At 39.7% G+C, this 13557-nt stretch overlaps 1 protein-coding gene across 4 annotated transcripts in view; it reads right to left on the bottom strand.

The window, feature by feature from the left end:
• The window catches only part of FAM13B (family with sequence similarity 13 member B), a 49196-nt gene extending 36654 nt beyond the window's left edge, over window positions 1-12542 (bottom strand). For 2 of the 4 annotated variants that reach the window (XM_086758527.1, XM_086758530.1), the window contains exons 1-3: window positions 12316-12542; window positions 1263-1429; window positions 86-276 (exon numbers count right to left, since the gene is read on the bottom strand). In XM_086758527.1, the coding sequence (XP_086614653.1) occupies window positions 86-242 (157 nt within the window). In that variant the 5' untranslated portion in view covers window positions 243-276; window positions 1263-1429; window positions 12316-12542. Of the gene's footprint in view, window positions 1-85; window positions 277-1262; window positions 1430-5370; window positions 5391-11628; window positions 12172-12315 lie in introns of those variants that run through there. The other 2 variants (XM_086758528.1, XM_086758529.1) reach the window with 2 other exon arrangements.
• Between the last annotated feature and the right edge of the window lie 1015 nt (window positions 12543-13557).

Below are 13557 nucleotides of genomic sequence, written 5' to 3'. Positions count from 1 at the left end.
AACAGTTTTGCAAGACTGCCAGCACTCTTTTTTTCCAGCAAACGCATTCTTTATATTATTTAAAGTATAGCAAGATAATACATACCATGTTCCTCAATATAGTCCACAACATGGCGGACTATGAATGGAACCTCATTGTCTGGTTGCCCTTCTTGCTGCAGCTCATCAAGTGGAATTCCAAATATTTTGTTAGCAAGAACAGAGTTGCAGTTACTCAAGGAAGGGGAGGAGCTCTTCCTCATATCTTTTTGCAGCCAAAAATCAAAGCTGTCTTTTCTGTCAAATAAGAGGAATTAAAACCAAAAGACATACTTCAGTGTACACCGTTGAATGTATTGATCTGTAACACAATGTACTTTAATTATCTAATGCAAATACTCTCCAGTCTCTCCTAATCAGTTCACTGATTTAATGAAAATTTCTGTAATGGCTCCAAATTCAGCTAACCAGATAAACGACTATTACTGAGGTGTTCTGTTCAGTCCTCAGTAGAGGACCGATAAGAACAATCACAGCAGCAAAGGAAATTCAGAACGCTCTAGTTACAACATTGTTACTACAGTTCTAAGGTACTTTGGGAGAGCTAAATTCTTCAATGCATTTTCTGACAGTATTCATCAGTCAGGCTTTGAAAATCCAACACAAAAGCCTCTCCAGAGGAAATGAAACTAGTGAATCACACCAAACCAAAACCCGAGTTTTAGATACATGAAATGATTAAGCATTTTGTGATACACAACTCCACTGGAATAAACTTCTAATATATTTGACATTTTCTGGTCTACACAATAAAGCTTTCAACACCTGCATTGAATTAAAAATTTTACTGAACACAAAACCCCCAAAATTAGCTTCTAGATGCTCAGTGATTCTATTCTTCCTATCATGCAGAAGCTCAAGCTTTACTTGCAAGTCTTTGCTTGATACAGGATCTAGATAGATAACAAAGGTATTACCAAAGGCAATGTAAGTCACTCAGTTAAAACTCCTATCCTGTCAAAACCAAAATATTTATTCTAGCAAAGAAATAACTGTCTTTTCAAAATAAATAAATACAAAAGAAAACATACTTGCTTAAATGCAAGCAATCACTTTCATAGAGGATAGCACATAGAACATGAAGTACACACTGTTAGCTAAAGCACTGCAACCAAACTTAATTCTCTGTTTACTAATGGATTGATAAATTCTAATAAGACATACTGAAATCCATATTTCTTTTTTTTTTAATAGCGCAAGTAAAAGTAGTTTTAGAAGCCTACCTCAGAGTACTTAAACAGCCGAGTTTGAAAAACGTTTTCTGCGCCAGCTGCCCTCACTGACCAAGCATTCTTTTGTCATTTATGGTTGTTTAAGATTATGGCAAAAGATCAGCCTGTAGTTCCTCATTGAAGAATAGCAGAACTCTATCAGTACTTCAGCAGTTAATCTGAAAACAAGAAAAATATTATTAGACCATAAAGTTTTCAACAGTGTTAAACTCAGTCACAAGTCTAAACACCACGTTTGAGGAATTCTCCTTGTCAAATCATCAGTTTCTTGTTCTGAACAAGAATGCATAAAGACCACACTAGTATGGCTCACAGGATAGCACACATAAAAGCAAATCCCCTTTTTCATTTAAGAGTTAATCAAACTTAAAGCACAAGTTAGCACGGGACATCTAAGCCTTAACAATTATGAAATAATTTTCAGACTCATTCATTCTTCTTCCAAAGAATCACAAGGAGCTAAGTAGGTTAGACAGAAGTGTTTTATAGTACCTACCATACTAAAACATTTAATGGCTATAAAATTTTTAGAAGGCTCTCAAGCACTGGTTTAACACACTACCTTTAAATGGCACAAACAAAACCAAAATCCTAACTAAGGAACAACATACACAGACAGTTTTCAGTGGCATAGATCATCTTTTCTAGAAATTTTGATTATGTGTCCTAATTGTCAGTTCAAAGTCCAAGCGATCATCAGATCTCGATACCAGAAGCAACGTCCCCCAAATCAGATTCCCTAGAACCACTCACATTTTTGCCACCTTTTAGAATCCCAACTATCAGGACATTTTTTATTTTTCAGCTCTCAAAAGAGCTGCAAACCACAGCAACAGCCTTTTTAGTTTTCTGTGGTACTAAAAATTTAAACTGCAGCTTCATGACACAGCAAAGCTGATTTCATGTCCAGATACAGTCAAAGGGTCATCGCAGTCCCTTGACCTCACCCATTACCCATTCTAATTAAACTCAAGAAACTGTACCTGGGCAAATCTAGCTTGCAATGTACATGTACACCAACAAATACAACACAAATCACCAAAACCAGACAATAAAAAGGCTTTAAAGTATACATACTGAAACCTTGTGTTTTGTAATTTGAGACAGATATGAGAATTCAGCCGACAGACTTGAAAAAGGTACCTTCCCTCTCTTTGTTCCCCCACATTGGCTCTTTCTTCTACTCCGCATCAGAACAAATCAACTTCATCTTCACTTTCAAAGTCCTTACAACCTGCTAGGCATTTCAGTACCCAAATGTCAGTCTACTCATTAGCCTATGACACCAGGAATCCAGAGTCCTTCCAACAGTTCGAATAAATAACCTTTTCCTGCTTCCAGACCTGCCCAAACTACACTCATGTTTTAAGGGAGCTGGCCATAAGTTCTATACAAGACAGCTTCATCCTCCTCCTCAAAATTTTCTTGCACTGAGGTCTAGAGGAAAAAATATTGCAGGGTTACAAGTGTTTAAAGCTTTACCTATCAGTGTAAGCAATACTGACCAATATTCTTTCCTGTTCTTTGTCATCTGTCTCTATCTATTGTCTTGCATTACACACAGATTGTAAATCTGTTATGTGTCTCGCACAAGCGGATCCTGGTCCGAGGTCAGGACTCCAGATGAGCTGACAACAGAAAATGAAGGGTTATGGTCCAGCCAACAGGCTTTACTCCGGTTTAAAAGAAAAAAAAAAAAAAAAACAACACGTTCAAATCTGTTATTGTGTATTCTTGGTTACTAAAGATGCTGTCAGGTTTCAGCAGCGAAGCAGTCATAATTTATGACTCTCCTATAATTTATGAAGACACTACCCAGACATTTTTCTTATTATTTTGATGTATTAAGTGATAGTCAACATAATCTCTGCATGCAAGTAGATTTAAATCAATCCCAATATATCATGCCATTTTTAAAATATGAAGATGCACGCTCTATTTTCTCAAGTTCTCCCAAAGTCAATCTATCCAGAAAGACTCACGTTAGCAAACTGTGGTGTTCATGGCAGCTGGGAAAAGAAAAAACCTTTGATGGATCTGCCACAATGCTTCAGGCTGTCTTGCTAAAACAAACAAACAAATCTTCAAAACAAACATCACCTAATAAAAACAGCAAATTAGAAGAAACCACCTCTTTATAATTCAGCACCAAATGAGCAATCTTGAGGTCCAGCTTTCTTAGCAAAGATAACTCTGCGCTTAGTTAGCTGACATAAAAGCACAGCCATTTTTACCAGATGCTGAAGACAAACAAGCTATTTGAATATTAATTTCATTCAGGAGACATAGAAAAAAGAAAAAAGACAGACTTCTATTTTAACTAGCTCGGCAGTGTAACAATGAAGTTGAAATAGCCTGGTTGTCTCCTTGTTAGTGCAAAACCGGATTTACAACCCAAGCTTATACTTTTAAACAAAGTTTTATACGGCTTACAATCATGTAGAAGAATTAGTGAAAGCCTAATTTTCACCCTCTCAGATGCACACAATTTCAATATATCATTATATGCACCACTTTTCAGAGCATTTGAGTCTTTTCCTTTTAGCACAGGCTTTGGTGTGATCCTCATAGGCTGTGATACAATGTATCTGGTATTTACCAAGTCTAGAAAAAGCAAGAAACTTTTAAAAAGTTATTGACTTCCAGCAAGTTTTATTTCCTCTTATTTTCAACATTGTAAAACTGAAGGATAGGTTCAGACACTGTTAATAATTAAATATTATATCCCCACTTTTTACATAGATCAACAGCTTTCGCACTTGCTCTCCCTTGACCCAGGATGTACACCACTGCAACGCAGACATCTATGAAAACTAGGACAAGATACATAGCCTTCAGAATCATTTCTGGAGTCTTTTACAAATTCTAAGCAATACTGTAGGGTTTTTAATTTTTTTTTTTTTTTACCCATAGCCAAACACCTCAGAAAACAGGAGCCGATCTATTCAGTCAAGCACTCCTGCTTTTGTTTGTATTATCCTGACCCTTGCGCACATGTGCTTCCCGCTCCCAATTTCACAACCTACATGCTTCACAAGTCCTAACAAGAGAAACACAATAATTAAAAAAGCCCACAAAACCCAGCCAGTTTATGCTTTATTATAAATATTATGGTTGCATCTTTTTCAATGTACCCTCCCTTGTTACCACAAACATTTACAAAGATCTTCTAAGCTACAATAATGTTCTACAAAACTTAACTACAGAAAATTACAAATACACCTTATTGTGACCATATATTAGACCACAATTTTACAAGAGGCTGAAAAAGACCGCACCGTGTCCTATGCAACTTCTTGAGCCCAAGCACCTTAAATGATGGTAAATCACCGAGTTTCTTTCTGTATTATGTACTTCATTGCTCTCATCTGTTATTTAAAAAAAAAACAACAAACAAACAAAAAACCCTCAGTTTTTTTAGGTTTGTGTGTTTTGTTTTGTTTTAAATAAGGCAAGTACTTCATCGAGTCTGCTAGAAAAACAGCACCATGAGTTTCATTTTGCCATCATAATAGCATTCACTTATCTTGGCAACTACAGAAGTATTCACACCCACATATGAAATGCCACTACAGAAAACACAGAATACATGGCTAACTTAATATTTGAGGAATACATATGAAGTTTAGACTTAAATTAGTTCAGCTTTTACATCACTGGCTGAGCTACAAATACATGGGTGTAATTTTTTAATTAAAAGTCCTGAGGGCTCCATCACAATTCTTTAAAACAAAGGAATGAAACAAGAATTAAAAACAAAATAAATAACAAAAAAGGCCACAAACTGAAAGCATGCCATAAGAATGAAAGCATTAATTCTTTGTGTAGAATTCTTGCCACAAGTCTCAACTATTTAAGTAATTCTCTTATTTGCTTGTTTCATCCAGCAAATAATTCATATCATCTGTGAAGCCAAAAATGAAGCTAACAGTGACTGCCATTCTGCTCTATTTTTAATATATTATTTCGTGGTATTAACAGATATCATCAGTGATTGTTTTTTAACATATGAAAAGTAAAACTTAAGATTTTTTTAGAGAGGAAAAATAAGTGTTATAGGGCAACAAAATTGCTTGTCCCTACTTCTCAGGAAACACACCTCACATTTAGATTTTGGCTTTTTCAGTCTGCAGTGCTGTTATCCTGTGAGCCGCCCACACACCTGCACACAGGCTCCTAACAGAACACCTACACATCCTCTGGTACAAAGAGGATCAATGCTTGTTTCCCGCAATACAAGGAGGTTTATTTACAAATAAAATTCCACAACAACATTAAGGTATCTCAAAAATTAGTTTTTAATTTCTTTATTTGAGAAATAAAAAGAATGTACTATGCTACTTATATGGCTTACTTATAACTAGACAAAATCTGTGATGTCCCTCTGGATGCATATAGTAAACATTTTCAAATCCAAATAAAGATTTTCTCTTTTTAACTGAGTTTGAAATGTTCAAAGTTACAACAGATCTTAAGAATTTCAAAATGATGGCCTAAACTTGTGACACAGATTCCAACTTGGAATCACAGAAACTCTCCTTAGGTGAGGACATCGGCCGGAGGCAGCTGCCAGGTGTGAGCATGAGCAAGGAGGCTTGCCCGGGAAACTTCTGTGTACCAGCTCACTGTAGGACATACAGCCCTACGGCAACTGCTGTACCACACACTATGTAATCTATAATTTTAAACAAATGGCAACCAGCACTCTCCTCTTTGCTCTTAAGTTTTACCGAGATAAAAGCAATTTTTTTTAATGTAATGTCATGATTGTAATAACTGACACTGACCAATCATTTTCATGCCTTTTGTATACTCAAATGACTGGGGTACAAGAGCCTTGCTCATCTGATTTTCAACTTTTGCTCAGCTAACAAGTAAAAATAGAGTATTTCACTCATTTCAATTAATCCAGTCAAAACTGAAATGATGGCCTGGTTGGGCAGGGGACACAGCTTGGAGGAAAATTTAAAAAAAAAAAAAAAACCTGAAAAAAAAAAACAAAACAAAACCCCACCGTAAGCTTTAAGCAAACAAATAGAACACTACCACAAACTCAGAAGACAGAAAAGGCAAGTGACACTTGTCTCAAAAGCACAGTCAAAAGCACGCAGAGCAGGGCAAGTGCTTAAATATGAAGAGACAGAGAATATCCTCCATGTAAAAAGAATAATCCATTTAACAGCTCTGTTTAAGTAGTCATTAATATACTTAAGTAGTCAATACAAAAATTATTTAAAGGAAGAAGTTTTAAAACCAGTAAGACTAGCTTAAAATAGATTCCTAAAGCAAGATTTCCGCTTTTTTACTATCAGTGAAATCAGCTCTTGAAAGGCATTTCAGTCAAAAGTCTGGATTGGCAAATCATTTGCCAATTATTTATTATTTTAAATTTAACAAGTTGATCCTCTTAAGAATACATTTCTTATCCTCATCAAGGCATAATGTTTTAAAATAAGTATAACACTAGAATTTAGCTTGCAGTGTTGAAGGAAACCATGTTAGAATAAATGTCTTTTCAAGCAGATGCCGCTTTACTGCAGACTTTCCTGCTCCCTTCTCCCTTTTCGCATTACAGTTCCTTAGTACAGTTATTAACTCTTCACTGACATTTTTGCTTTCTGGTTAAATAAGAATCAAAAGGAAACAAGCTTGTTGCAGTCTTGCACACAATCACAAAAGCAGTCAGCAGAAACATGAAGATCAGCTCTTTAATTAGTAAGCTCACTTGCATGTATATACTCTCACACACAGACCTCACTCAACTAGCTGAAATTCTCCATCATCTGCCACTGGCACTTCTGAGATATCCTTAGAAAATACTCAACTGACAAAATACTGGTTATACTGACAAAGCAAATTTAAAAAAAAAAAAAAAAATCAGATTCAGTAGAATGCAATTGCAATGCAGTTTTTGTTTCCTGGAAATGCCTTCTAATTTATAAATTAGAACAAGTCAAACTAAGCCTTTATGGACGAAAGCAACAAAACAACTCATGAAAGCTCCTCTGAAAAATATATTACTAAAATCAATATGGTTTGGGATTTTATTTTTAAAATTTACAAGCCAAGAAACCATAGGATTTCTTTTCCAATCATTAAAGTTTAGTCTACAATTTCAGCTGACAGAACCTGATCATACTTTCTCTGAAAAAGCCTATCACCAAACAAATCTTCATGAGAGGCACATCCTATCTGCCTCGTCACAAGAGGTAGAAAAGTGGACAGGCTTTAGTCAGACTAAATGCAAAATTCAAGGGAAAAAAAATATATATATAAAATTTCAAATTTTAAGAAGCAAATTAAGCATTTAGCAATTGTACTGCAGTAACATTAGTAAAGCCTCAGATACAGTAACTGATTTAAGCAACATTCAAAAAAAATTTTACATTTTAAAAGAGCAAGCTGAGAGATCATCAAAATGTTAGCTGATTTTCAAGTGTTTTGATATGCAAAGACAATATTTTATATTCACTTACTAGATAAAATCCAAAGGCTTTTTTAACAGCATTGCAGCAATCCTTCTACAACTATATTGTAGCAAGAGGAATTAAATAAAACCATCAGCGATACCAGAAAAAGTATTTGCTCACTGCTTCACACCCACCGCTGAACACTGCCAGATTTGCTCTCAGCTGCTGCTGCCAATGCACATGTGCAGAATTATAAAGAAACTTCCTGCTCGCACAGATCCCATCACATTCTTAACAACAGTAGTTAATAAATAAAAAGGCTTTTGTATCTTGTGTAACAGCTAATTATATTCACCCTACATGCCTCCCCCCAAAGTAAAGCTGTACTCCACCAACTACACGCTTAAAATTGCCACTACATCAGATCACACAGAACCTAAGTGCAATGGCATTATGAAAGTACTGTAGGGTAACAGGAAGAAATTATCAGTAAAACTACGCAACTTGAGAGGTTCGCGTTATAAAACCAAAGCAGTTTACTAATTGTCACTGCTGTTAAGATAGACTTTGGAACAGAAGTCAAGCTACCTCAGAGACACCAAAAAAAAGCAAACTATAAATATATAATGCACTTAATTTATTATACATAAGTTATCCTATTACATACATTTATCATCAGCTTGTTTCTCCCCCTCCCAAATAGGTAAGCAGAAATACACACTGGAACTCAACACATTACAAAATACAATAAATAGCCCATTCGCTACAGAAACACTGCCTCTGTCATAACGATGACCACGTGCCACCAAAATAAAGAACAGTCTAGCATCCCCGCTGAAGGAGTAAGACATTTCAATGAAGAGTTCAATTCTGTGGCAATGACTCTTTGAATTGCAGGGGAAGGGGCATGGGGGGAGAAAAAAAAAAAAAAAAAAAAAAAAAAATAGAAAGGACTGCTAATGAGGTCTCCTCCACAACCAATTCTTGTTGCAACTTGATCATGACCAAATTTGAAGATATCACCACAAATCACAAGGTTAGAAATTACACCGCAGACTAAAATTAGGTAACTAGATTATATTAAAAGAGTGACAAAACCACAAAAGATTTAATGAAATGTGAAGCTCAGCAAAAAGGTAAAAAAACCCTTTCAAATATACACGCTTTAAAAAAAGAGTAGAAAGGAAGAATGAACCACATTCATAAGATTCCAGCTCTCATCTTTTCAATTTCATCCAAGCATTATTATCCTACACAGCTGAGCACAAATTTTAATCCTGAACACACTGCAGGGAGCACTGAGCAGAAGAGACGTATGCAGAGAGCAGCCAGCGAGACTGGAACCTGGACAATCAATGCAGGGTTCCCACCAGACACCCTGCTCTGATCAAGCAGCTGCCCCACCCAAACGTCCTCACAAATGTCCAGATAGCGAAGCAAGTAAACCATCTAAACCTCTCAATATAAAAAAGCCTCTGCAACCACGGTCTTTGTTACAAGCTGTTTGAACACAAACATGATACAGTATCTTTATTTCAAGCTCAAGTTCGTCATATTTTTCTTCTTTTAAGACAAATATAGAGGATAAAATTTCAGATGTTCACAGGTGAGAGACCGTAAGAGCAGAATTGCTTGTTACTATCACAACAGAGCTATTCATTTCACTGTAATCAGAATATGGTCCTAGATCCAGCTGCAAAACATCACCCATTTCTTGTACTGAATGACTCCACCCTTATGTTGCAAACATAACAGGTCTTCAGCACCATAGTCACCTTCTAAACTATGTTTTTTAAGACTTCAAAGCAAATCAGCCCTACCAAAAAAAATAACCCAGTAGAAGATGCAGTAAAAAATAATCTTTTAGGCTGTAAGAATATACAGAGTTCATCCAAATTGACTGAACTTTCACAAATCTGAACAGCTGGCTATGAAACCAGTACAAAACTACAAACTCGAAACTGAATTTACTAAAGCCTTGAGACAGCTAGCCATTATTCTCAAACAAAGTTTTTGCTGGTAAAATTTGTAACTTACAGAAAATAATAGTCAGCAAGAGACTCAAAAATGAATTGCCCAATTTTATGAACTTCCCAGAGAGCAACGCAAAATTCTTGTATTGTCTGCCTAAATACAATTTTGAAATGAGACATACAGCCTCTCTGCTGAATAACTGATATATCTGTCACTTAAAAACTGCATGGCAAGTAACAAATCTCCCTCTCTCATAGCCCTTCATAGAGGATTTAGTATTCCTTCAATTCTGTATCTCGTCCTCAGATGTTTTGGATAAAGGGTTATTTTTTCAGTTCCTAAGAAACAGTCCTCACATCTAAAATGATTAATAAATATATAACTGGGTCTGCAATATAAGAAAAAAAAGTTAAAACGTTTACAGTCTTTCATCATTACAGATCCAAATACCGAATTGTCCTGCAAGATGTCAATTCACACTCACCCCAATGGCTATGAGATTTTTGTTTTGTGTGCCAACATGGCAGCAAAAAATAATCTGGTGTTACGCACAGAACTTAAGGACAGGTATTCTCTTACCTGCATCACTTCCTCTTCCTTAGAGCCGCAGCTTCTTTTTAGGGGAGGAGGGAAAAACCAAAAGAACAACAAGAAAAATCCAAACTAAAAACATCACCTCAGACTTGGCAGGTCTTACTCACTTTCTAATAAGCCCTAGAAAAGGGTATCACTGCTGAGCTATAAACATTTGACAAGACACCAAAACGCTGAGTATTTGGAAAGGAAAAAAAAAAAAAAAAAAAACCACCACAAAAAGCCTTCACACACAAAACGCAGGGGGTTTCACAAAACTTAACCAATGTCTGTTCCAAATGCATGGAATATTTCTTCCACCTCACCTGCTTTTGCAAACAGGCTGTTATCTACCTTAGAAAGAAAAGCAACACTGCTTGCAAAGGTCTCGTATGATGAGCCACACATGACAAGTGTTAAATTAAGTCTTTTAATGAGCTGTTAGAAGGTCCTCCAATGTTAGAAGCAGTCCATACAGCAAGAGCCCAAACTAAGAGTGAGAAGAAGAAAACTATCATTTGCCAAACTCAGATGTTTTGACATGTTGTCCATGTCAAAATCTGCAAGCATGAGAAATTATCAGGAGTTCCTCCTAGTCAACTTCCGTGAATGTAACCATGAAACACTCTACTTGATTGATTTTTCTAAAATAATGCTGTAAATTTCCAGTTTGATGCTTTCAAAACACTGAGATATTTCATTGCTTATTGTAATCTCGTCAAGACAAGGAAAGGATCCCCTACGGTGCTACACAATATACAAAATACAGAGAAAGCAGATAAAAGAGAGATTCTAAATACCTTCAAATCTATGCAATAAAGAACATGTAAAGCAATTTACTAGTAATGAGTGGTAAAAAAAAAAAACAAGACAGAAAACAAATGGGCTAACAAGACAGCTGAATTTGTTAAAATACAGGACAACAAACTAGCTTTTTATTTTTTTTTTATGCTGGCAGATTAAACTGCACAGAAGACAGAAAAACCTCAAACCTAAATGCTAATCCAGTTCAACAACATATTCTAAGGTCACATACTAACTATTCCATCTCTGAGAATACTGAGGAATGTGCACCTGAAAAAAACCAACAACTGTGTAGGTTTTGATAGATACCATTTCTTTTTTTGAAACAGGCAAGAATAATTAGGCAGTATTTACTTTCTTCATTACCTTTTTTCCTCTCCCCTTGAGTCTGAGAGCAGCAACAGATTTTGTAAAAATTTAAAACTGCAGCCAGACTAAGGAACTCAGAAGAGGGTTGTGTATTAAAAGTTCAAGCTACAGTGTTTGATTGCAGGGTTTTTTTGGTTGGGTTTTTTTTTTTTTTCAAAACTGGAAAAGTACCCTAACACTCGAGCATCTCACGTTAAAGCAACTTTTTGGTAGCATGAAGCACTTACACTCAAATGTTTAAATCCCTAAGGAGCTTCCAAGGACAACGGAAGCCCACACTGACAGACTCCTCAGAAGACAGATCTGGTCACAGGCTGGAGCGAGAAGTCCGTAAGCTAGTGTTCTCCATGCTAGCACCGCCCTGGTACTCACAGAAGGTTCTGTGACTACCCTCCTTTAACTTCTGGAACCAACTTTGCTGGCAGGGAGCTGCTAGGCTCAGGCTGTCAGCGTGCCAAGTCCCGTCGCAGGGCGGGGGATAAGGCTGATCCACCGCGGGAGGAGGGAACAGGCTGGGCAGATAACGCCGCTGGAAGAGCCGCGAAATCCCTGCCGGCCGCCGGGGCCGCCTGGAAGGTCCTACCGACACAAGTGCAACCTGGGAAACGAAGGCACCGCTTGACAGCTCCCTCCGAGAGGCTCCAGCAACTCCTGCACCGCGCAGCGCTGCGGCACGCCCGGCTCTGCCACCTCCGCCGCCCAGATGAGGAAGTTCCCTCGCCCTTTATCAGCCCCGGTCCCAGAAGGTTCCCGAAGCCTGACGCGACGCCCTTCCCGCCCCACCATCCGCCTCCAAAGCGGGTGGGGGGACCCGGCCAGGCCCCCCCCCGCCCCCCCCCCCCGCCGTACAGGGCGACCCCCTCCCCCGGCCCGCGCAGCCCCGCACGCCGCGCATGCGCCCCGCAGCCCCTCACCGTTGCCGGGTGACTCGCCCTCCCCGCCGTCCTCAGCACCACCAGCAGCAGGTTCCTCCGCCTCTTCCTACCCCGGGGGCCGGCGCGGGCCTCTCCTGGCCGCTCCGCTCTCCTCGCGGGCCTCCTCCTTCAGCCGCCGCCGCCGCCCTCGCCGCCGTGCTGCCCGACCCGGGCGCCGTCCCGTCCCCACAGCCGCTCCGTCGCTCGGGCGCGCCTCGGCGAGCGGGTGGGGGGGGGGGGGGGGTCCCCAACGGTAGCGGCGGCAACTGGCGGAAGTGACGCGCTGACTGACAGGTGCAGCGCGCGCGCCCCCCTCCCTTCCCCTCCTTCGGGGTCACGTGCTGCGGGGCGGGGAAGGGGTCACTGGTTGGTGGCGCCGGGGGCGGGGCGGGGCGGAGGGGAGACGGTTCCCGCCGTTGGTGACGGCTGCGTCAGGCGGGCGGCGGGGAACCGCGGCGGAGGCGCGCAGGCCCCGGGCGGGAAAAGCCGCCCGGGAAAGGGGGCTAGCGGCCGGGGGACTGGCGAGGCCCGCCGTCCGTTATGGCCCCGGCTGCAGGGAGCCTCAACCAGCTGCCACTCCGCACCCGGGAACAGCGAGCTGTGACGCGGGAATTAACTTTTCTCTTGTTCTAAACCCGACAGTGACTCAGCCATCCGCCCGCCACAGCCCGGGCAGGCTCGGGGTGCCCAGAGCGCGACTGTCAGTGCCACCATAGAGACTCCTGCTCCTTTTGCATTTCTCATAACCGTATTAAAATATTTCCTGTACGTTTTCTGAATTAAAGCATCAAGAGCGCTTGCTCCCAAACATTTCCCAAGTGCAAGCACGCCAGAAGTAACAAAGTGCCCTTTGACAAAGAGCTAATGCGTTTTGAAACACCAAATTTAGCACCTTTAGAGCAAGTTAGCATCAGTTCGTGAGGAGACGCGAGCTTACACCAGAAGTGTTAAAAGCCGTGCCTGACAGTCTGCGCTTCCTGCGTGCCACGCTGGAACTACAACGGCTTTTTCTGTCACACAGTGCCAGCAGCCATAGGTGGTGGGTTTAATAAAGCATTTAAGGAAATCTGGGTTTTGTTAGTAAAAATCTTCTCAGGAGAAGCTTTTCTTCCCCTGAAAAACTGACAAGATATGGAAGGAAAAAAAGAAAACCTATAGAAGTTGGATGGGATTAATCGAAACTTCTGTATTGCCAATAGCTGGGAGGGTTTTGTCTCAGGTTTTCCAACATGGATTCTAAAT

The sequence above is a fragment of the Chlamydotis macqueenii genome, chromosome 14 (assembly GCF_036417535.1).
Source record: "Chlamydotis macqueenii isolate bChlMac1 chromosome 14, bChlMac1.mat, whole genome shotgun sequence".
Classification (NCBI taxonomy): Eukaryota; Metazoa; Chordata; class Aves; order Otidiformes; family Otididae; genus Chlamydotis; species Chlamydotis macqueenii.
Note: the sequence above shows the minus strand (reverse complement) of the source record. Positions and strands in the feature narration are given on the sequence as shown.